Genomic DNA, 26,303 nt, shown 5'->3' with positions numbered 1-26,303 from the left:
CATCTATACAATTTTCCTAAGGAACCCACCTGAATTTAGGTAAGAGGACAAACTATGTTTCCCCCTTAACTAATTTCTTTACTTTTCTCAGTTCATATTTAAGTCTTAATATTCCTTCAGCAGCTAGGGCTTGTCTACTTGGTGCAGAAATGCACATTAGAGGGGTGTAAATTGTATGGTGCTTCTGAAGTTTTGTGCTTTAACTGCTCCATGTAAACCCCGCTGTTGCAGTCTAAAAGGTACCTAGAGAGCACTGATATAATGCCATTTGAAATAGTACTATGTTAATATGTGCTAGGAATGTAGTTCAGTGTAGTTGCCATTTCTTGAAAATGGAAAGACTTCTAATTGCACTGTAATTTTTCTACATAATTGACTGAGTTTGAAAGGTCTTATGAAGGTTGGAGAAAGTCAGTAGTGCCTAGTATACTCAGTTGCTAGTTAAAATAATTTAATCCACTGTAATTAAAATTAAACAATACACACCTTATATTTACAGTCTTCACCAGCAGACAGAATAAGGTCATTGACTGAATTCCAATCAAGTTTTAAAATAACTCCATCATGGGCTTTCCACTGACATGAAAAGAAATAAATTAAGTTTAAATCTAGCAATTGCTTTTACTATTATTTTTATTATTTTTTATTCTGGTAGCATTTATAGGTCCCAGTCAGGATCAGGTTCCAATTGTGCCTTAGCACTGTACGAACAGGGAAGACATGGTCTCCTCTGCAGAGATTTACAATTTAATTTAAGGTAACACATAATAAGGGGGAGTGAGGACAAGGGTAACTAATGAGATTATACACTTATAGCATGTCTAAGAATCTCCACAATTTGAATGTTCCAAAACTACAATAGGATTTTTTTTTTAAAATTTAATTTTAAAGCCTTTGCATCTTCCTTCCTTCCTTCTTTTTTTAAATCATAATAATAAAAAAGGAGCCTGTTTTTTATTTGAAATTCCTGGGGGGATGGAGGGGTTATTTTAAACCTCTGCTTGTTACTATTATTCTAAACAGGCTCTCCCTAATTCTATTTTTTCAACGGCTGCTTACATCTATTCTTTCATCTTTTTAAATCTGGATCTATTTCTATTTTTAAAACTCTCTTTAAATAGCCATTTGTGTCCCCACACTTAAAAAAAAGATATCATTTTCACTCATTTTTACTGCTTCCTTCTATCAGTACACAGCTTTATAGAGAATATTAACATGAAATATATTCATATATGAGGTAAATGCTACATAACTGTTTATACCCTATAGATTCTTGAGTCCTAAAACTGGCTAAATTACTGATCTTACTAGCGAAATAGCTTTTAACATGATGCTCAAAAGTTGTGACAAGCAATAATAAATTAGTATTAAAATATCTGCTCCCTATATTTGGAGAAAACTATTCAGTAGCTATGCTAGCTTTTTCTCCCTGCAGAGGAAGTGATGGCAGTCAATTATTGGAGAAATCTGCTGAACATAATACATAATGCAAGTTCATAATGGGGCCTTGATGCTGACTGGGACTTTTTGGTGTTTCCATAACTCTAATGACAAAATAACTACAGTCTCCACTCTCCATACCCTGTTTTTACAGCAAATATAACTGTACATTAAACAGTAAACTAGTCTCCTTGCTCAGCCAGTCTCATTTCTCCTGCCACTTCCAGTTCTTCCCCCCCCCTCTCCCCCCTTCCAGTCAGCCTCTAGTCCCAGTTTCTCCTCTTGGCTCCTGGTTGCTATCTATTCCCTCCCCCACAAGACTGGATCTTCTCTCTTCTGCATTTGAATTAAGCAGTTTCCTCCTCTACATCAGCAGTTCTCAAACTTTTTAAATGGAGGTATCCCCCCCCCCCCGTGAACTTTTATATAACAGTTGTGCCCCCACCCCCATTCCCCAGAACCCTCTTTCTTCTTTCAGAAAAAAAACTAGGGCCTACATATATATCCATAACAGCTGACATCAACAGCAGCAGTTGCACAACCCGGGCAAGTGGGGAAGTTGCGGGACTCCCCAGGGTGTGTGGCTGCAACTACTACTTCTCTGCCATGGAGCGCTCCCCTAGTGGGGAGCTGGCTGTGCTGAGGAATGGGGGGGCTGTTTGGCCAGCGCTGCAAGACACACATGAGGGGTGGTGGTGTCTGCCCTGCCTGGGCCATGCTCTAGCAGCTAGGGTGGGCTTTTTCTGGCAAGGTAGGTGCTGGAGACAGGGGGGCAGGGCCTCGGCTGCACCCAAAGAGGTATCTCTGCCCTGGCTTCCCTTCCCAGTCTTCACCCCAGGTGCGCAGGGCCCGCAGCCCCCCAGCCTGCAGGAAGTGGTAATAAAATAAAGCATCTACATGCCCTGCCCCCTCCCCTGAGCCCATCTGCCCCCAGCCACACCCCTGAACCAGCCCCAGGACCGGGGACACTTCCCGTGCCTGCCTGACCCTCCAGACCAGTGGTTCCCAACCTTTTTGGCTCAAGGACCACAGTTATTTTTACAACCATGAAGAGCCACTAGACTTCGCCAGCAGTCTTCTTTTCTCCCTATGTAGCCAGACGCAAGAAGTCCTCGCTGACTGCCCACCCCCGGCTGCAGTAGTGAACCATACATATCCTGTAGCCCCATGTGCTCTATCTGGGTCCCTAGGCCATGGCTCCCTTCTGCAGCTAGGGGGACGGGAGATCAGTGCTCCCCTCCCTCTGGCTCCAGCAGTGCCCCCAGCGCCTAGGAACCCAGGTGGAGCACGACAAAGTGGTACAGGCAGGGGGAAGGGAGCGCTGATCTCCCATCCCCTTGGCTGCAGCAAGGAATCTGCACTGGTCTTGAAGCCCTGTGGTAACGTGCTCTACACCTAGGTCCTTAGGCAGCAGATCCCTTTTGCAGCCAGTGGGAGAGAAGCAGCAGGCCATTTTGAAAGACCCTACAGGCCACTTTTGGCCCCTGGGCCACAGGTTGGGAACCACTGCTCCAGACCCTTCACCCGGGCGCACCTCAGCAGCTACCTCTGCTGTCTGCTCAGCTTGCACCATTGCCAAACCTCTGAGCTGCCAGGGTTCTCCCTTGGATCCCTGCACATGCACGAGTCCCAGCCCTTCCCCATCATCCCTCCCTGTAACACCCTGTCCACATTCACCCCCCCACATGCATAGCCCCTCCATGCAGCAAACATGATAAATCTGTCAAATACAGTACACAGCACCATCTATAGGCCTTAGTCACTAGTGCAATCAGTATAAATACAATTACTATATGTATTATTATTTTTCGCAAAAAACATTTTGCACCTACATCCCTGACCCATCTCATGCCCTGTCTCCAATTTGAGAACCGCTGCTCTATAGTGCCTGCGTCCAGAAGGAGGACAATGAGCTCCCGGCTTTCAGTTACCATGCCTGGCTTTGCGCACAATTGTAGGGAGAGTCCTGGTCAGACAGGACATGCTGGGTGCAGACAGAAGTTTCAGGGAATTTACCTATGAAGTTTAAGCAGGTCTTGAGTGAGTATGTGCAAAATGCTATTTTTCAAATGCTTATAACTCAGCCATATTTGGACAGATCTTCACAAGGATAGCAAAAGGCATATGCCTGACAAAAAGGCCACTGCTAGCCAAATTTCAAGTCCTTGCTCCAAAACAAGTGGATACTGAAGTATCTCAAAGAAAAGGTTACCAATATTTTTCAATATGGACAAAAACAACATTTTCCCTAGCCAGAAATGGCCGAACAGTTTTGGCTGAAAATTTCCAAAAATTTTAGCCCAAATGATTAAAGTTTGGCAAATCTATAAGCAACTGAAAACAATCTTATAATGGAAAGCAGCATTCAACCTTAATAACAGGCAGTGCACCAGTTCAACCTATGATAATATTACTTTTAAGATGCATTTTGAATTTTGACTAAATAAAGGACATATATCAATGGCCCAAGGAAAGTATGGTATGAAAACTTCACAACATATCTTCACCAGTAAATTTCAGTCTTGTTTTGCAGCACATTTGTAATTCCAGGCCTCAATCCTGCAGATTTATATGCAAGCATTACTTTAGGAACTGTGAGTAATCCCACTGACTTCCTTGCAGGATCAGAGCCCTAGTCTTTATTATTTCTAGTTTTTACTTAATTCTAGTTTTAAAATGCTGCCCAAACTAAATTGTGTGGTGCTTTAGTTGTATAAATTATATTAAACTATTTTATTAGTAAAATATCCCTGAAGCCTGATATGTAAATTTTATATCAATGATACCTGTAAAACTTTAGCATTTGGCTGAAGAGGTTTAATAATCAGCTGCTTTCCTGATGAATAGAGAACCTTTTCTGAATCAGGGCCCCATGCTATTGAGTAGACTGGTGTTCCTATAGAAAGGTAGAGAAAAATTGTATCTTATAAAGATTATTTGAAAAACACATGCAGAAACTGTTAAAGGCACTTAAAACCGATTAGTAAAACAAAATGCTATTCAAACATTTGGAATTTTTATATATTGGAGAGACAAAAACAGCTGTTTTCATACTGCTAGCAGAAATAATTCCAATATATTTACTAAACAGTTTACTGATATTTAAGAACAGCTGTGGTGCTAAATAGCACAATTTAACAAGGCAAACCTACCTGCTCCTGTTGGCAATTCTACTAGGTGGCTACAGGAGTGAAGATGAATCCAGTAAGCTGACTCTTAAAAGTCTTTAAAAGATGAAAGCAGGGACCTTATAAAATAATTACACCTCTCCACTTTTTTCTTTCCAGCCAGCAGCTCTTCAGAGAATTCTCTCTGTGCTCCCATCAGCTGGGCTAACTGCAGCCATGGGAAGAGATTATAGATGACTGCTACCTGGTTGATGTGGGAGAGAGAAAACTGTCCCCCAGGTAAAAGGAGTGGGAGAAGACCATGCTTTATTCCCACCACTAACTTAACAGCAGCTCTGGCCATCTTTAGTGGCTTCCAATACACGGCAAAAAACACACAGAAGCAGTGGTGCTATCGACATATAAGGAAATCGTTCTAGATCCTGAGGAGGCTACAAGTCCCACTATATATAGAAATATAAACATTGATGGTGAAAATCTGGCAAGACTGAAATTAGTGGCAAGATGTCCATTGAAATCAACGGGACCAGGATTTCATTTTAAATGAATTATGTTAATCATTGACCTCGCAAGGACATAGATCTTGATTTTAAAATATTTAACAACCTATATGGCACTGCATCAGGGTTATTTTTTTAAAAATTAAGTGAATTCACTGCTGGTGAAAGACACCAGACTCATGACCCTGAAGATTGAAACTTCAATGTATTTCCACAGAATAGGTATAGGTTGGATAGTGGCACTGTAAGCTCTCCTATAATCACCCCAACCAGTGATCTGGATCTGATCAGTGTGGATCATATCTGGCAGATGAGAAGTATCCTCCCACCACAACTTCCTTTAGGTAGTCAATAAATAATATAAAATAGACTCTACAGTCCAAAACAGATACTATAGTTTAAAACCAACAAAAAACATTTTATAAAATGCAGAACTGTCACATGGGAACATGGCTAACCAAAGCAACAACTTAATCTTATTATTGTATCCTGTGCCCTCCTTCTCAAACCTCATTATTTGTCAGTACTTGTCATGTCATGTTTAAACTCAGAAAAGAAGCAGGGACTGCATTTATCCATATGTATTATGTATACAAAAGTGATTAAAACAGTTCAATTTTCATATCCATTTAATCTTTGGCCTTTGATAAGGCTGACTTCAAGGGTGCCATTTAGAGCTAAAAGTGACATGGACACCTATCAGAGGTTGAACTAACAATTCATTCCTCATAAGCCAATGTACAACCATCAGATGACAACCACTTTCAGTTACTAACCTGGTGAAGTTGAACCACAGACAGACATGAAAAACTTTGTATTCCATTATTGATAATATCCTGGTACCCCTGCATTATTCTTTATCAAGTGTTTAAACATATTATTGATACTGCAGTCAGCTATAGTGTATCAAACTAACTCTGTTCTGATCAGACTACTAACTCAGAAAATGAAAACACCATACTAACTTACAATTGAAGAGGAATCTACAAAATGAGTAAGTGTGGACTCACTGGTGAAAGCATTTTATTTTCTTCAAGCGCCACAGATATCTCCCCTCTAGTGGGGAGGAGAAATTTTTTTGCAGAAAAATCCAAAAATATGTATCGAAAGTGGAACTGCTATAAATCTAGATAGGATTCATCTTCTCTGAAAAGGCAGAATCAAAGCATTCCTCTGTTTGGTTCCTCTCATATAAAACTTTGCAGAAATGGACACCAAGTTTCAGCATAGCATCAATACAACAAGAAAGTGAATACATGGAGTGCAAGGATGTCAACTCTGTAATAAATACACATCAAGGCGCTCTGGTTATCTGTCATGGGAACTCCCTTCTTATAATCTTTCAAAGGGGAATACAATGTTTACTGCAAGGGTTTGCTTTCAGCTACCAATCCTAATGATTTTACTGATAGAGATGAGGCCTTCCCTTTGAAAGCTGCATTGGCAAAACGGGGTCAGGAAACTCAGAAAAAAGACCAATTCTGACAGATTCATTAACAACTATTGATTTTTTCACCTACATTTTGAAGGAAGTGCCATTATTTCACTTCATGTTTCTGATCCAGAATCTCAGAGAATCATATTCACCTCAGGATTGTACCTGAATTTCAATTTACAGCTAAGTAAATAAACAGATAAAGTGAGGTAAAATGTGAGCAGATTGAGACAACATGATGGTTAAAATGTAAGTCACCTGTTCTTAATAGCACTCCCACCATTTTCACCATGGGTAAAAGTGCAAAATGTGAAAGTGAAGAAAAACGTTAGCATACTTACTGAGTTAAATTTTCAAAAGTACCTAACTGACTTAAGAGTCCCATATTTAAAAGTGACTTAGGCGCTGAGTGATTTAGAGAGTTTTAAGTGGCTTTTGAAAATTTTACCCATAATATCTGGGGTCCTCTTTCATCCTAACATCAAGCAGCCCTTGTATGTAGATTTTTTCTCTCTACAAGGAAATGCTTTTACCCCTGCATTTGCCTGCTCCATTTCTGCTGCACTCTCTCAGTTCTCGAACAAAAATGCTGTCCAAGTAATCCTTCTCCTGTGCTAACAGCTGGCCAGAAACAGACAGCAGTCTTCTATTAAAGCTGTAGAGTGATATCAGTAAGACATTTTTATATTTAGTGAACAGGAAAGAAATGGAGAGGCAAAGAAGTCAGTCAAGTGTTCTACAAATCACTTTGTGGTTTGCGGACTGAATTCCTTAATGACATTCTCATTAAAAGTTCTTGCCACCAAATCTGTTTGTTCTGCCTTCAGAACTGTCTGAATTAATAATGAGTGATTCCACTTGCAAGTTATTTACATGAAATATTGTTCTCATGTCACTGCCACATACAGCATCACATGCTAGTCAACAGAGAGAGAGCGCACAGCCTGCAAATGAATTAATAGAGCAGGCCCATTTAATGCATTGCTAAGAATTATAGGACATCCCACTAGTAATCCATCCCAGCACATGGACTATTACATCACCACTATAGATTCAGTAACATGGGTCTGGGGGGCGTGGGGGGTAGACTTTGCAGCTGGGATGCTCAACCCATGCTAGGCAAGCCCAGGCTAACTGCAGTGAAGATTTGCCCCAGAGTACGACTGTACTTTACACTGCAAGAAATGTCAGCAAAAATGCATCTTAATACTGCCTGAAATACCAGGTACATCAATCTGTTTCTCGGTGATTTCAGTGGAATGCAAGAATGTGAATGGAACACGGTAGGAGCACAGATGCTAGAATGGACGACATGCAAGAAAATGAGCAATGGAAAGAGTCAGGCAGCCTTAACAACAGGTGTCACAACCAACTTTGCTTAAAATAAAAAGAATATTCTATCGTTCCACCACAAGAGTTGACTTACATTTTAACCATCATGTTGTCTCAATCTGCTCACATTATATCTCACTTTATCTATTTGATACTTATCTGTAAATTGAAATTCAGATACAATCCTAAGGTAAAAGTTAATTTCTCAGATTCTGGGTCAGAAACATGAAGTGGAATAATGGAAATTCCTTAGTAAGGGTTTTTGTTTCTGGGGGGAGAGTATCGTGATCAAGGGCAATAACAAGTGAAGGAAATGGGGACAATTTTTAAGCAATGATAATTCTACCATCTTTTAATGAGATGATAGAAGATGACAAAATTATTCAAAATAGTTAAGTCCAAAGCTGACGGTGAAGAGTTAAAGGGGGATCTCACAAAACTAGGTGATGAGCAACAAAATGGAAGATGAAATTCAATATTGGTAAATGCAAAGTAATGCACATTGGAAAAAATAATCCCAACTACACATATGTAATAGGTTACTACTCAAAAAATAAAAAATATCTTGGAATCTCATGGATAATTCTCTGAAAACTTCAGTTCAGTGTGCAGCAGCAATCAGAAAGGCTATCAGAATGTTAGGAACTATTAGGAAAAAGACAGAAAATATAGTGCCACTGTAAAATCGATGGTGCACCCACATCTTCAATCTTGTGTCCAGTTCTGGTCACCCCATCTCAAAAAGCATAGTGAAACTGCAAAAGGTTCAGAGAATGGCGACAAAGATGATCAATGGTATGAGGAGAGACTAAAAGATTATCGCTGTCATCTCAGAAAAGAGACAATTAAGGGGGGATATGACAGAGGTCTATAAAATCATGAATAGTGTGGGAAAATGTTGTAAAGGATAAATAGCACTCGTACAAAAACCAGGGGTCACTGGATGAAATTCATAGGCAGCAGGGTTTAATACAAACAAGAGGAAGTACTTTTTCCACACAATATACAATTTACCTATGGAACTCATGGGATGTTGTGATGGACAAATGTATAACTGGACTAAAAAAAAGCTAGAAAAGCTCATGAAGGATAGGGCCATTAACGGCTATTAGCCAAGATGGTCAGGGATGTAACTCCCATGCTCAGGGCAACCTTAAACCTCTGACTGCCAGAAGCTGGGAAAAGAAGACAGAGGTGGAATCACTCCAACTGCCCTGTTCTGTACACTCTCCCATAAGATCTACTGGCCATTTTTGGAGTCAAAATACTGAGCTAGGTGGACCATTGGTCTGAACCACTATGGCAGTTCTTATGATAACCTAAAAGGTAAAATTTAACACAACAAACATAATATAATTACTTAGTTAATATTTTAATTAACATAGCGTCCTAACAAGTTCCCAATCAAATCTGAGGGAACAGAATCAGCTTTCAGTCAATTTAGAATATTCTATAGGCTCCTGATCCTATAAGGTGGATGCTGAAGGGGATGCCATGCCTTGCAGGAGCTAGCCCTAAATCAAATGCACTCCTGAAAGCAGAAGTAAAAGAAAGGTAAGATAGTCATTCAGTGGGGCCCAGTTCTACCCTCAGACATACATGCAACTCTCAACAAAGTCAATGAAGTTAAACATGCATATTTCAGAACAGAATTTGGCTCTTGCTTTGCAAGCTTTAGAACACTGAAAGTTACTAGACTTGAAAATGTATAAACAAACAAACATGAAAAAGTGACATCTGGCATTTTTACATGGTATCAATTGAGAAATATGAAAATGTGTGTATTGCAAAATAATTTATAAAAATAGATGTCAAAGGTTTGTTAGCTTATCTTACTTTTTGCACTGTAAATATGAAAAAAACATTATATTTGAGCTATGAACTTCCTTAAAACAATTGAAACACATTTTTTGCCTTTACTCCTGTGGTTAAAAATGTCTTCGACAGGTTGAAAGGATTTAGATAATTTGTTTTAGAGAGAGATAAGGGTCTGACATTTAACCCAACCCCAGGTGCATGTGGTTTCTTAAAAAATGTCAAACGGTCACATGATCTCAGTATACAAAGACTGAAAAACAAAACTTAGTTGGGTGTCTTAACTGAAATAGACTACAAATGCAAGAAATTCCAAATACAAAATCAACAATATTTTATAGTCATTATAAAGGGAACTATTTTAAGAAATATTTATAAAAATAAATATTTTGCAGCTTGTCACACTCGCACTTCTAAACTATATTGTTTTAAAGTAAGTTAAAAAATATCCAGATGCCTGTATCATAGATCAAAGTTTAGTTGACAAAGCCATGCTAACAACTAGGTCTGTCCGTCTGGCCCCAATTCAGCAAAGTATTTAAGCACATGAGTAGCCTGATTTCACTAGGCATGCCTGCTTGGGTTAACCTAGGTATGTGGTTAAGTACCTTGTTGAACCAGGCCTGTTAAAAGTTTAACAGTGCAAATCAGCTGATCAGTATATATAAAAGAATATAGTAAAACATATGTTAAAAACATTTTATCACTGTAGTTACATATTAAACCTTTGTCTTCTTTATGTATGATTAACTTGCATGAAATTAATGGCAAAATATGGCTGTCATTAAGATACTCTAGAAAGGAAGTATATACAAACATGGTGTAAGGTTAATCTGTAGAAACATCCCAATTTCAGGAGGAATGCCTATCTTAGAACAGGGATGAAGAACATTCAAAAGTTCTTTCAAAAGTGAGGAAGAGCTGGATATCTGAATTCTCTTCTCTGAAACAGTGAAAAAGATTGATGTATAACACAAAGCTATCTCTAATCAGCCCTTAAGGGGTACTGCTCTCCAACTACATTTTGAAAAGTTATGAAGTTCCTGGGCAGTAATATAATAATTTTGGTATTTCCTTGAGGAAAAAAATACAAAATATATTTTTATTTTTTTCTCATCTAAGTGGTCCAGCTTCACATCCCAGCTGAAATCCTGGTTAGGAGCTAATCTCCAACCCTAGCGATCTCTCTCATCTCCTCCACCTCCCTGCAAACAAAGAATAGCACCTCTGCCTTTGAGAGCAGTCCCTATGGCCTTTTATTTCTCCACCAAGTAGCTCCTCTTCCATGCTATCACTCAGGGTTTGGAGAAGGGGACAGTATCTATCTCAGAGCAGCCTCTCCAGAACTGTCAGCTCCCACCGTGTGGCAAAATGATCAATCATGGGTTGGAGCTAGGAAATAAGCCTAGGGGGAAAGGGATAAACTGGTACAAATATTTTACTATTTCCCCCCAAGAAACTAACTATAAATTACACCGTACTTGGGATTAAAACTAGCCTAACCTCACTTTAAACAACAATTATTTTATGGCTGTAACTCACTAATACCTAGAACTTGGTCTGACAGAGTTTGAATGTTTTGACGTTCTGGGCACACTGGAAGGCTCAACTATTCTCCCTGCCTTTTGAGAAAGGAGAAGGTAAGGGAAATTACAAGGAGGTTTTGGGATGGGGAGGGGTTAGCAACAGTTCATTCTTGGTAACAGGGTGAAGGGTAGAAAAGTCCATAATTTTGTCACTGGTTTATTTGTAAGCTCTATTTCTAATATTCATACATCCAGGATGCCATAGCTGGTGCATTTTTATATTTCCAATATAGTGGCCAGTGTTTGCCAGATAATATTGGCTCATTCCATTAATGCATCGTTGATTTTAGACGAGGCTGAAGTCTGTTGGATTCGCAGTAATTTGCGGTGGGTTTCAGTGACTTCCTGGAGTAGGATTTCCAAATTTTCAGCCACTCTTTTAAACCACTCCTGGAACTGCATAAAATCATCTGCAGTACTAGGTGGTGAAGGGATTATCACCTCATCTGGAGAGGAATACTAGTTGTGTGCAAGTGGTGATGTATTCTGCTGTATGCTTTCCTCCCTCTTTTGTGGTTCCTGGTGGTCCAGAAATTGATGGAGCAGACCTTGTGGATAATGTCAGTCTGTCCCCATGGGTTACTGGAGGTTTGCTATAAGCCCTGGTGTAGTTAGACCAATTATCCCAACTTGGCCATTGCATGTGATACAGGATGGGTGGCCCAAACCATGGTGGTCCATACCATTGTGTGTGATGTCTAGAGCGAGACCTGTATCTAGCTGTCTGAATGGCAGGTCTAGCAGAAGAAGAGTATTGGGAGGAAAATACCACTTCTTTTCCTTCCTCCTCATCCCCACATGAATGTGGAATTTGGGAGAGGGACTCCTCATAAGCAAAGCACATTGGAGATGTATCTGTGCCATACAACTGTGACTGAGGTGAGGATGTCAATATCACCTCCCCCTGTTGGCAGTGGTGTCATTTCTCAGTACATTTTCGTGGTAATGATGATGATGGTGCCATTGTTGGTGCCATTGTCTGTGTTGGTGCCACACTTGAGGCTGATGTCGAGGTACAGATCGGTTCCTACACTCTTGTCCGTACCAACAGTGTCAATGACATCACGGTTGTTATCGGTCGTGTTGTCAGTGCCTTGTTTGATGTCAGCATCGTGCCATGTATCAGTGCTGCAGTTGGTGCCATGAGCATTGTTCGTGCCGTTGCTGTCATTGGGGAGGCTGATGTTTTAATTAGAGGAGGTAGGTCTGTGAGCTGTATGTTTTGTCAGTACCAGGGTGGAGAAGGGCTGTTTACTTTTGCCTCTTGACTCTGCACCAGGATGTTGGGAGTCCTTCGGTGCCGTGGCACAAAGTGTACCCAAGGAATCTATGGCCTCATCGGTACTAAGTCTTGTACCTGCTTTGGCTGGCGAGCTCTTTCTCTTAGCCGACTCAGTCCTAGGCGAGGTCTTTTCTGGATGATTTTCCCTCTGAAGAGGGATTTTCCTGACCTGGGTCAGAGGAGGGTCTCAGCGACTTTTCCATAAGGATGAGCTTCAGTCAGCGGTCCCTGTCTCTTTTGGTTTTGAAATTCTTACAGTGGGCACATTTCTGGGTTGTGTCCCCTTCACCCAAGCATCGGACACATTGGGAATGTCAATTAGATGCTGGGGTCACGTCTCTGCAAGACATGCATCTTTTAAAACCTGGTGAACCAGGCATAATGTAAAGTTCCCTGAGGAGAAAAGAAGAAAACTATCTTACTCTATGAGGGCAAAAACAAAAAAAGTTTCTTTTTTTAAATATTAGGTAGACGGAGAAGGTAAGTACACTAATTACTTAGACTAACACTATAACTAACTACTATTTAACTATTTGACGAGCTAAGTAAGAACTGTCACGGGCTTAGACTTGGACTGTGAAAGGTTGAGAAGGAACTGAGCAGGTCAGGTTGCGCGTGCCGAAAAGGGCGACAACGGCGCTGCAAGATGGGGACAGCACACACGCAACCCGAGCGAGCATCGCTGTCAGAAATCTCCGATGAAGGATGTGAGGATGCGCCGACAGCTAGAGTGGAGCACCCACAGGGATACTACTCAAAGAAAAACAAATCAGTTGCATGCATACAAAATGGGAAAGACTGAAAAAAATGGGTTTGTTTAGTCTGGAGAAGAGAAGACTGAGGGGAGACATAACAGTTTTCACGTCCAAAAACATCGTTACGAGGAGGAAGGAGAAAAATTGTTCTCATTAACCTCTGAAGACAAGAGAAGCAGCAATGGGCTTTAATTGCAGCAAGGGTGATTTAGATTGGATATTAGGAAAAATTTCATAACTGTCATGGTAGTTAAGCACTGGAATAAATTGCCCAGGGAGGCTTTGGAATCTCTATCATTTGAGAACTTTAAGAGCAGGTTAGACAAACACCTGTCAGAGATGGTGTAAATAATTAATCCTGCCTTGAGCGCAGGGCACTAGATGGGAAATCCTCTCAAGGTCCCTTCTAGTCCTACAATTCTGTGATAGTATCTTTTGCCAGTGTGCTTAGCTGTGGGCATCAATTAAGCCAGCGTATTCTATAGAAATTTAGCAGGCTCTAGTCTTGCTTCATTTATAGGCAGAGGAACTCTCCAAAGAAGATGGCTAGAAGATATTCTACAATTTATGAATGTTTTACTATATAAATTGGGCTGAACACTTAAGGCCGACACCCTCTGTCTGAGCAGATCCTGATATGATCTGAAATCTTCTGATACTGGATACGAGGACTGGGGTATTGCTGCATCATCTGATGAGGAGGAGGAAAATGTAGTTAGGACCAATGGAATCTCATGATAATCTTGTGGACTCTAGCTGACCCAAAGATTCAAGATACCCTATTGCAGAGGGAGCCCCCTATGCTGGTGGCTGTAGGACTGGTGATTCCAAAGGGTAAGCTTACCAGAGGTACAAGCAACCTTGATCTAGAGTGAGCAGATGACAGAGACTTGCTAAACGAGGCATGTCCCAGGGATTCCACAGAGGGCACTGCAGACAAGGATATGGCATCAACTGCCAAAAAGAACTAGGCTAGGAACCCTCATTTCTACTGTGGGAATGGTACCAATCCCAGTACAGACTATGAGCCCTGCTGTGTCTTGATGACCTTCAAGATCAAGAGCAAGATGGGCAAGGGGAGTGAGATGCCTCTGAGCTCAACTATGAGAATCTTTTCAAATAGCTTGGTGGTAGTGGTGAGGCCACTCCTGATGTGACTACTAAGGGTCCAGCGTCATCCATGGCTCAACCCAATGATACCATCGGTACCAAAGAAACGGTTGACTATTCCTTGAATACTGGTGCCTGCCTTGACCTTATCCTGGGTCCTAAAAGAGGCACTAGTACTGAAAATGAAGCTGGTCAAGGGCCAGCAGATACAAACATTGTCACAGTGAGCATCAGTGCTGAAGATTCTATGCGTGTCAACGCGCCCTCAGTGCCGAGCAGGAAGTTAACAACACCCCTGCACAAAGGGTAAACTACAGTGTTGATTACTGTGTCAGTAATGACAATAAATTTGCCACCAAATCTGGGGGAGCAGAGGATGATGCCACTGTAGATGGATGGCCCTGAATGAGTGATGAGTCAGGAACAGACAAGCACAGCAAATCTGCTGCTGCAGTCAGAGTACAAACTGACACTGTCAGTGGGCACCAGTACCAGAGGCAATGGCACTGGTTCCCACTGATCAGGCCTTGGTCCTGGAGGGTTGGTTGATGGCCCCACTCTATCCCATGTACCAAAAGACTCCTGGTGACAGTTGGTACTTTTTTTAGATGGGGAAGAAGATTCTTCTCAACCTCTGGAACAGTCCCAGTCTCCTTTGCGTCTTCTTTTTCTTGGGTGGCCTGATGAAGAGGAGCAGTCCCTCTTCCTTCTGGGTTACTACTTCAAGCTCGGTCCGTACAGGCTCAGGTGTTCTTTGAAGGGCCTGCCTGACTCTCCACAGAGGTCTCTGGTGCCAAGGCAGGGCTCATTGCCTGCTCAAGAAGTTGTTGCTTTAATCTTAGGTCGCTAGCCACTTGTATCATCTTTTTCAAGGACTTTCAAATGGAGCACCTTCCTCTAACGTGTCCTTCTCCAAGACACAACAAACATCTAGTGTGGGGATCATTATTGGGGATAATAATAGCTGCCCCATATAAAGAGCAATGTTTAAATCCCAGTGAGGACATCCCACAGTGAGAAACTACCTAACTATTAGATAATACTAACTAACCAACTAAGGGTATTAACTATATACAAAGAATGTCACAAAAAACTGTGAAGACAAATGTCAGGAAAGATCATACTAAGCACTCTGCATCTAGCTACAGGCAGTGAAAAGCAATAGACGCGGGTTGAAGAGCACTACCCTTATATAGTCATGGGAGAAGCTACAAGGGGAGGAGAATGAATGGTGCCCCTATGGGTAGTGCTTGGCAAAATTCTCCAACTTTGATGTTCTGGGCACATCCACAAATTAATGGAATACATGTCTGCAACCACTTGAAGAATAACTCTTTGTTCTACGTCAAGCAGCTAGTGAACAAGGTAGGGCAAAGGTTTGTATGTTTTAATTATTTCTCTTTAAGATGAGACTTCTTTTCCCTTCTGAGGGAGTTCTGAGCAATCTAATTTGTTGGGAAATTCAAACAGAAATGCCAGCTTTCTGTGTCCCAAACTACTGCTCAGCTGTACAATATTCATTTTAGATTCAAATATATTTTTAAACCTGTTTTCTTCTCATTTTATTGAGATCAGAAATTGAGAGTCTTTAAAGGATTTTTTTTTTTTTTTTAAAGTTAGTCTAAAATTACAGAAATTAGACAGATTAAAGAAATTAATCCCACATTTCAAGCTTCCTCTTCTATATTCATTTGGTAATTTGTCCTATATTTTAAAAGCCAGTATCTCACGTCTGGGCCTTTAAAAGCATAGGAACATGTATCCAGATGTATTATTCTATACCACAACACTAGGTTATAACACATCCAGTCAGTAATCCAGTTTCTAACCACTCCACAACTGTGATGGAAAGGCAAACCTTCCATAGCTTTGGGGAAATAAGTAATCTCAAAATAATGACTGAGTACTCATGTTTCCATTATGAAATCAGCAGACAAGATACATAAACAAAAGTATTTTCTTCAGCATACACAAAGGTAGTGTGTGATAAGCCAAGAATATAAAAATGCGCTGGCAAAGTATTCTGGACCAACATGTGATACCTACATGCATGAAATGTCATCTCTCAGCCAGTTGTTGAAATCCTGGAGATTCATCTACTCAGTAAATATGCTCTAATTTTAGTTTTCAGTCACTGAAATCTATTATGGTTCATTACCAAAACTGGAGAGAATTTGTAAATAGATCTCTTTTCATGCTGCAGTGGATGAAGCAAACAGCCCTTTGAAAATATTTCAGATTTTCAAATTTTCAGAATCATGCACACCTAACAAAGCATACACAAGCATGTCCTAAGACAAGTATTTAAAAGATAAACTAAGCACCTCTATAATGAACATCAGTATGTTTGGAGGTCCATACCTTCCTTTCCCTTTGCTCCAAAATAACTTTTGTTCCTGCATGGGAAATTCATATAGCAGATCCAAAGTGAAAACAAGTGTCTCAAAGCATCAGGACAAATACAGAGAGTTTTAATCCATCTAATGCAGCATAAGATAGAGAACTAGCCTGACCAATAAGTGTACCTGATACAGTTTTTAATTCAAAAGAGAAAAAGGATGAACATTTCTTTATATTTTGTCAGAAAGATTTGGTCAGAATATATGGTGAATCTAAATATCATAGTTGCTTCTTCATATTTTTTCCTCATTTATTTTTACTTTGAGTATCTGATGGACCTGAAATTAGAGTTGATCCATCTAACAGGCAAGACATCATGCTGAAAATAGATACATTAATACGTGAACTGAGGTAACTTTAAGCATGCTGATGTCTTTTCTCTGTGAGCTGTGTTTAAGACAACAGTGATTCCTCCTGACAAATTTCATTTGTGCAAAATAGATATAGCACTTATGAATGGACGGAACTGACTTACCAGCTTTGTTTCTTTATTAAAAAAAGGCTCTTTGAAAAATAACTTAAAATGTTAATTTATCAACTTATTTATTAGCAAGAGCAAATGACGTTGAACTGTGTTATTTATAGTCAAGTGTCTAATTTCAAGATAGGCATAACACTAATTTTTTTGTGATAGCTATACTTGTTCTGTAACTATAAAAATGATAAAATAGACATACGAACATTCCAAATTGCAGATTAGGTAACTCAAAAACTTCTTAGAATATACAATATACTGCACAATAGGCGAATGGGAATGTGATGAGAGTTGTGCCTGCTTATGTTAGGGCTGAATTTAGTCCTATTTTTCTACTGTTTCTGAAATATAATTGAGCTCTCTAGTAATCAAGTAGTACTCGACAGAGGCCTCTTTATTTGAGCCTGGGTTTGAATAATTTGGTCACATAATTCAGTGTTTAGCACAGAGAACTAGATACCACTTCTGGATTCTATTCTCAGACCTACAGTTGGTTCATAGTATAACCTCACTGTGCCTCATGTCACTGATCTGATAAATGGAGACAACTATACTTGGTTACTTTGTAAGAGTTTTATAAGGCTTAAATAATTAATGTCCGAAAAGCACTTTGAGATCCATGGATAAAAATTACAACATAAAAATGCGAAGTATTATTTGAATGCCTATATAAAAATAAAGTCTGTGCTCCTGGAAGTTGCCAAACCAAGAGCACTAGAAAGTGAAGAGACAAGTACAAATTTTCATTTATCTCCTTAGTAAAAGTTATATGTAGCAATTAAATGCCATTTTCAGTGGCTTTATCTTGCTCACTACTCTACAACTTTTAGATGATTCAGTTTAAAATTGAACAAATAATTATTTGAATGTATTATTCTTCTTTGAATGCTGTTTTATTTTTCTAATAAAAGTATTTTATTTGCTTCATTAAATAAAGTGTTTTCAGCAGGAGTTAGTGTGCTCCCCAGAGTGGTGAAAGAACTGTGGAGTCTGTTTTTTCTGCTTGGCTGTTAATACCATTCATTTCCCTCCAATATGTTGCTGTGCATCTATAATGATGTAGAAAATTTCTAGAATAATGAATTTTGGCCAATGTTGCTTGAAGTTTGATTTGTTAACATGTGTACAGCACTTTGAAGATGTAAAACATCACACAAGTCCTGAATTTAAAAGTTTAATAGCTTATTTTAATAGACAATAAATATAATTATGTTTTTAAAAGTCAGTCATTTGCTACCAATATTTTGGCATAAAACAGGTTCTCATACAAAAATATCACTTGCTAGTCTGGGATAAACACTAAATACAGTCATGGAGGAGAGGTATACATCACACGGGCAAAATGTTAATTAATTATGCTTGAGAGCAGGGAAAAAAATCTCAACTTTTTTTTTAGACTTGTGTGGCAAGGAATAGAGCAACCCGACAAAAAGATAAATTATTTGGTCATTTGGGCAGCTGCATAATTTCATTAAAAGCAGGGTCCTGAGAGTAAGGTGATTTTAGACTATCTTTGAGCTTTACAGTACCTGTTATATACCTTTACTATTATCTATACCAGGGTAGTCAATAGGAGAACTGCAGGCCAAATCTGGACCACCAGACACTTTTGATCGGTCTCCAAAATCTTTTTATTTACTTATTATTATCACTGTTCTTTTTTATTATATTTTCTGGAGTCTGGTCCTTAACTATACCTTGACAAAGAAATTTGGACCTTGACAAAAAATAATTGACTACCCCTGACCTAAACTTTCTGTCAGCAACATACAAATTAGGGAGACAGAAAATTAATATTTTACATTTTAGGACATGCAAATACTATTCAAGTTATAAGTTTGCAATTCACTTAAAGTAGATTTAATATTTTCTGACTTGTTACAAATATTTTGATTTTTGTAATGACCTATTCTTAAAGATAAAACTTTTCAAACTTCATTCATTAGCCTCCTGTCATAATTTGAATTGACAACTTTTGTAGCCGATACATTTCCTGAAGTATGTTTTGGAACAGGATCCATATGCAAACCTAGAATCTGTACTTGCCAACCCAAAGCCAACAATTTTCAGATGGGAGAGGCTTTCAAAGAAGGCTTGCCTCTCAAAGAATACTAACCTGACCTAACTTCTAGTGAAATCAACAGAAAAGTTCCTTTTGATTTTAATGGAAATTGAGTCAGGCCCGAATATCCTGATTCAAGCAACTACCACCAGACTTCGGGGAATGCACTAGAATATATTATATACAGCAGAAATTAAACGTGTAAAAGAGCTTTAAGGAAATAACTTACCTTGCTGTGCTAAAGTGGATCTCAGCATTCCACTTTTAGACCAGATTTTTATTTGTCCATCTTCACCAACTGTAAATAACAAAGTCATCACGTTTCTTTCAAATCTCAAAAAGTTTAAACTACATGACAATTTTAAACTTAAGTACATTTAGGGTTATTTATTTAGTTGCTACTTAGACAGAAAATGTCTTATGGAAAATATATTTAAACTGCTTTCTGTTGCTGTCATCACAGCGTCTCCTCCACCCAGAATCCTATGGTCTTTTTGCCTGACACCGCTTATGGGAAGGGAGGGCCAATAATCACCCAATTCTCCCCTAGCTCCACATCCCCTAGTACAGGGGTGGCCAACCCGCAGCCTGCGAGCCGCACGCGGCTCTTTGCTCATACAAATGCGACTCGCGAGCCACACGCGGCTCTTTGCATGTGGCTCTTTGCGGCTCTTTGCCCTGCGCATTGTATGGGGCGCCAAAGTGAAATTGACAAGCTGCCGCTGAAATTGACGGATCAGCGTGAATTTTCCGCGGAGGGTAAGGTAAATGTGGCTCTGCGGTATCTATAGTTTTTTCTTGGCTCTTCGTCTCTGACTGGTTGGCCACCCCTGCCCTAGTACTATTGCTAGTACTACTGCTCATTTACAGTTCAATAACCCAAACCTGATGACCTTAAGTTGTAGATTGAAAGAGAGTAGGACCAGGCCTTAGAAGTTAAACTAGTGATTTATACTTGGTGAATGGTGAAATTTGAGAATGAAGATAATAGAAACTTTCAACTCTGAAAGCTTAATTTTCATGATTAAATTGCACACACTCAAAAATCTTAAAGTAGGAAGTTGGAATCTTTTGGAGCATTTCCTCGTTCAATGTGCACCTTCATTATGGACATATTCACTATGCAGCAAAGTTTGTACACACACAGTTCAGTCTACCTTCATTTGAAGTGTTAAAGTGGTAAATCATTTATTTTCAACTAGCTTAGTTAGGAGACTTTGAAAATAGAACTGTGCTGTACATTTTTAATTATCACCAGAACACTCAAAGTCACTTCTCCCTCATGAGGACTATTTATCTGCCAAATTTCAGTTTTCTGCTTACAATAGATTTGGCTTTTGAACTATGCAAAAAAACAGTTAAAGAACTTTCTTCTTTCTTTTTGTTTGAGCACTTGAGGACTGTTGTTTTTTTTGGGGGGGGGGGGGTTGCGTGTGGGGGTGAGAAGGGTAGAGGGGAAAGAGCTTTTATTTTAAACTTTCTTTCTACTCAAAACAGCTGAACTCTTTTTTGCTTACATTTCCAAAAATCAGAGAGATTCAATGTGAGCAGAGTCCAACATCTGAACAATTTCAGTCTCAAAAAGTGAAAAGTCTCAGGAAGCTGAGCAACTCAAAATGGGTTTAAAGCAGAAACACTTAGGCAATGTTTACTAGATTAGTCACTAATATATGTATGTGTGCACACACATTATACGTTTAATATATATTACAGTAACTAGCTAGAATGTAAACCAGCCAACGAAAGTGCTGTTTATCTAATTTCATACGTAAAAAAATTAAACAAAAAAGTGTAAGTAAAAATACAAATTTTAACATTTGTATATTAAAACATATTTTACATTTTCAATAATTATTTGATTGCCTGATGCATAAAAATACAATCAGAATTAATTCTTTTCAGTGGTATTGATTAGCTATCACTGCATAAGTATCCATTAACCAAGAGAACAGTACCTTAACTGTAAATCATTGTTCTGATTTTTGAATTTATTAATTGATTCATTCAGTTAAATTTATTAAAATCAACAATATAGTGGCCCCATTCTTGGATCACTACTCTTTTTTTGCCACTTAAAAATTTAATGCTAGGACTCTTGTCTGCAGACTCAGAGATTCAGTTATATCTATCCAAATTTGGTGTGCCTGCAATAAAGGTTATGAAATTTCAATCTGCAGCTTCTAAATAAATATCAAGGATTCACCTCAAAGTTGCCCCTTCACAAATTCTATTGGATTAATCCCCCAGAGGAAATAGTTATTTACATTCCATATATTATATTGTTTAATAACTTAAGTTCTTGTCCATAAGACAATTTAGTGCACAGCAAGCTCAGGTGTGAATTTACAGTACACTAGCCTCCCGTGCACTAAGTGGATATATGGATCCCGTTACCACAGAAATAGGAGCAAGTCAAAGTGAACTATAGTACTTTTTGTGCACTGCAGAAGGGTCCACAGAGCCACTTAGTATGTGGCAGACTAGTATGCTGTAGATTTACATCCTGGCTTGACACGTACTAAGTGGCCCTGTACAAAAGTCCTAAAACGTAAGTGGTGTATGTGCATGGTGCCCTTCAGTGAAGCTATTTAGCATATCAACGTGTTATCTTTAAATTATGTTCTCTCTTGCAAAGGCCTTTTTATCGTTTTAATTTCTATCTTTAGTTCTTTAAGGAAAAACTCTTACCTGTAACCAATGCTGTTCCTTCATAATTCCATCTTCCTGCAAGTACAGCTCCACAGTGAGCCTCTATACTTTTTTCCACTCTTCCAATCTTTGAAATCAAATGGAATTTGCCTAAACAAAGTTAAGTTAGAAAATTAGATATCTTATTTATGTATGGTGCCCATTACCATAGCATCTTGTCCTCCACAGTTTTAAAAATTATTCACATATGTTGGTTAAACCCCAATATTTCATAGGAACTGCCATGTAGTCTAGTATCCTGTCTCCATGTGTCCAGCACTGGATGAAAAGCACAAGACACCTCCTACTCCCTAATTGCTAAACTGGTTTAAAAACAGAAGCATGAGATTTACTAACTCTTAAAAATTTAGGGGAGCATTTACTATAACACTGAATATTCTTGATATCCACACGTCTAATCCCTTTTTGAATCTTGCTACCTTTTTTGAAAAAGTATTTCCTTTAATCAGTTTTTAAATTGCCACTTTTAAATTTAATTGAATGCCCCTTTGTTCTTGAATTGAGAAAGAGTGGGAGTTTCTAATCTCCCTATCTTCTCTAGAGCATTCATTATTTTATCTTGTCCCCTTTTATTTCCTCCTTTTTAAGGTAAACGATCCGTCTTTTCACTTTCACTCTTCATACATCCCTGTTCACTTCAGTCAGCCTTTTCTAATTCTATAATATCTTTTTTTGAAATAGGGTGACCAGGACTACATGTGGTATTCTAGTTGAGGCTGCACAACTAATTTATATAATGGCATTATAATATTACCCAAATTATTCTCCATCCCATTTCTTACAGATTCCAACAGCTTGTTGTTTTTCCCCCCTATCACTACTGTACACTAAGCCAAGGTCTTCATTTAGCTGCCCATACTGAAGCCCAAGCCTTTTCCTCTCTTGATGCAATTAATTTAGCACCCTGTACGATGTATGAGTAGTTTACATTTTTTTCTCCAATGTGCATTACTTTGCATTTATTAACATTGAACTGCATATGCCACCGTGCTTCACATTCACCTAGGTTGGTTAGGTCCCTCTGAAGTTTCTATCAGTTTTCTCTGGACTTGAATAACCTGAATAAATTTGTGCCATTTCACTGCCCAAAAACTATAATACATATGGAATTAACACAAAGTCAAAAAAGCCTCAAGCCAAGGAATTCCTACTTCTGATCCCCCTCTTATACATTTGAAAGTCCACACAGCACCAAAGGGTAAAAGCTAGTACAAACTGACCGTCGTGCTGGAGAGTGCCTTCCTCTGAGGAATTAAAGTTTTAAAAAATGTTGGTCTGTTCTGGACATTTTTGGCTCACTTCCACTGAAGGCAGTAGCAACACTACTCCTGGCTTCAACAAAAGCGCAAACATTTTCACAAAAAATCATTTCTTTCCAAATGATACATGCTGTTTAATCCAGAATTTTTACCCAGGCATGCCATGAGGAAGATCAACTTCAAACTAGATCAAAGATCAGACAAAGGAGGACTTGGAGTCATGCAACAGCTTGAACAATAACAGACTTAGAACTACACAATGATCCAGAGCTAAGTACCTTAACATTAAACTAACACTAAACTATATTTTAAAAATATCTATATAGTACTACAGCTAATACAAATAAAAAGAAAAGAAAAAAAAATAAGAGCAGGAACAAACTATCCTGAAATGTTTGCTCTATTTAGCTACATTTTGAGACCTGCTGTCTGGGGCAATAGGAACAACTGAAGGAGGCTGAGGTTCCAATCTCTTAAATAATAACCTTAAACTAATCATTTATATTGTAAGAGGGCATAAACATGACCTCAACGATCACTGTTTTCTACATAAGTCTAGGTCTTATTGCACTTTCCCCCCCCCAAGAACAGGACCAGCAGAAGCAATTTCTCTAGGTGGGAAAGTTATTTTAGCCATTTTTTGTGTATTTTTTCATGTCCTGGCACTATTTTGTATTTACCCCTGCTTGCAACAAGAGGGCTGCCTGAGTTTCTATGTCCAGATCTCAACGTGACAAGTTTATCAGATTGTTAAAGATCTTTACATGGGGGTAACAGGGTGTTATAATTTTGAATGCCACAAGCCACCTGAGCTAGATAACAATACTGTATCTATCACAAATTGCAGCAGTATAGCATAGCATATATTTCTATCATTAGGAAGTAATGAGACACCAGACTTTAAGACTGTCCCTGGTCAAGGACTGAATACAGCAAGTGTAATTTTTTGTGGGATTTCCCCCCCATAAAGTAAATACCAGTAGAAGCTGTTGGACAGCTTCTCAGAGGTTTGGAATGTTGCATGTAGTTCCAGCAGAGATGGATTTGTGGGCAGAGTTCAAATGAGGTGGTCAAAAGGTGGAAAATAAATGCAGTTCATTGCATGCTTGCATAAAAAAAAGGAATTTATTCTATGGATATCATGACCACATGAATATGTACATACAATCTCACACGTACAAGTGTTTGCACAGTTAACTGTGAACTGCCTAGAAGGCAATACACACATGAACGCAGCTGATAACATCATGGTAACCACAACAACAAAGTTTAAGTTGTTTGTGTTATAACAAGCCTGAAATGTGTTTAATCACAGTCACAGCTTTCCCATGCTTTATTTTACATATTGGACTGGACAAACATTTTTCAGTCTTTAAATAAAAGTCAGTAACAAAGACCAAAAAATAAATAAATAAAATAAAATAAAAAAACCACTTTGAAAGGTCTATCAGAAAACCCTGGTTTTTTAGTGAGCAAACAACAGGAATCAAGTGCTGTTGATTTCCACAATATTATGGAAAGTCTCTATTTGATTTTAGGCATTAAACACTGTTAGAAGATGACAAAAATCACATATAAAACATCTATCAGGCCTTTTGTGTGTTCACTTTTTTCTTAAAATCATGGACATTAGAAAAGAAAAGGACCTATATAAAGCCAACAAGCATACTTCCTGCGAGACTATTTCTTGCTGTTTATTCTCAAGTGATTCTTCCAATCCAATGTTAAAAATCCACTTTCCCTACAAGTCAGATGAATTGACAGCAAAAGGACAGATTTTTCACAAATATTAAAGGAAGTTATGCAGAAATGTGCAAATCCAAAAGAATATATAGACTGGAAGACCAGCCTTACAATACAGCACAGATAGCATTTTCATGGAGACAATCACTCCAGTATGACCAACAGTAGCAAGAGTTGCAGCAGGAACTACACCATATGTTCATATGTAAGCATCAGCAGGCTGAATGTAAAGTTACTAGAATACCCACAAAACAAGACTTGAAACCCCTGCAAACACACCACCCAGAAATTATTTGGTCATGGTAAAGCACTGGCTGTGCAAGATACATACAGCAAATTACATAATCACAACAAGAATACAAAATATTTACAATGCCTCACCATAAATACAGCAATACTATAGTGATTTGATTAACTTGGTAATGACAGTGGAAAGCTTCCAGATCTAGTACTGTACTATTTAACATCTGGTAATCCAGATGGCCTAAAATAAAAATACAAGGATGTATTTAATCTTGCATTCCTCATGTAACTCCCTAACACATTAAAGTGAATACCACTACAGATCCTATAGTACATAATCCACAAAAAATCCCAGTTACACTGCAAGATCAACTGGTTAGAGAGATTTTGAGGATGGACAATTTAACACTAATTGTCAAGGGAAATTATTTTATGAAGATAAATAAACTTAATTGTGTACTGGAGAAATCATGTACAGAATTGAAAATTTGCCCTTTCCGTGAAATCTGAACCATGTAATCAAGTGAAAGCATAAAAGATACCCAATTTTGATGTAGGACTTGATCTAGCACCATTCAGGTCAATGGGACTTTTTCCAATTGACCTGAATGGGAGCAGTATCAAACTTGCAAGAAAGCAAACTGGCTGCACCCAGGTTTGTTGTGCCCTGAACGACAAACAAATCTGAAAAATGAAGCTAAATTGCTAGCCACATTTCATACCCTACAAGAAAGATAGTCACCTACTTACCCTTTTCTATCCATTCTGTATGAAAAATGTTTCAAAACACAGAGTGGATGAAACATACATTCTGTCTTCTGGAATTGTAGATATTGTGGGGAATAGAGTTAGTGATGAGGACATGATGCCAATCTACGCTCACATTCCAGACAGCTACATGGGCAACATGCAGTAGAAGTTAAAGGATATATATTCTATTACCAATGCCCTGAGTTTGCAGGTTTTCAGCCAGTATTAAAGATTTTGTGTTATAGTAAAAACATTTGAGAGGTTTTTTTAAACTTGCAA

The 26,303-nt window shown here is 38.7% G+C and overlaps 1 protein-coding gene across 5 annotated transcripts in view; it reads right to left on the bottom strand.

Moving 5' to 3' along the window:
* Positions 1–26,303, bottom strand: part of IFT80 (intraflagellar transport 80) — a 117,405-nt gene that overhangs the window by 62,532 nt on the left and 28,570 nt on the right. For all 5 annotated transcript variants that reach the window (XM_067544430.1, XM_067544366.1, XM_067544558.1 and 2 more), the window contains exons 4-7: positions 22,009–22,119; positions 19,550–19,618; positions 4,227–4,336; positions 487–576 (exon numbers count right to left, since the gene is read on the bottom strand). In XM_067544430.1, coding sequence (XP_067400531.1) covers positions 487–576; positions 4,227–4,336; positions 19,550–19,618; positions 22,009–22,119 — 380 coding nt within the window. The remainder of the gene's footprint in view (positions 1–486; positions 577–4,226; positions 4,337–19,549; positions 19,619–22,008; positions 22,120–26,303) is intronic.

This window comes from Emydura macquarii, unplaced genomic scaffold, assembly GCF_026122565.2.
Source record: "Emydura macquarii macquarii isolate MOO-44397 ecotype Brisbane River unplaced genomic scaffold, CSIRO-AGI_Emac_v2 contig_18, whole genome shotgun sequence".
Taxonomy (NCBI): Eukaryota; Metazoa; Chordata; order Testudines; family Chelidae; genus Emydura; species Emydura macquarii.
Note: the sequence above shows the minus strand (reverse complement) of the source record. Positions and strands in the feature narration are given on the sequence as shown.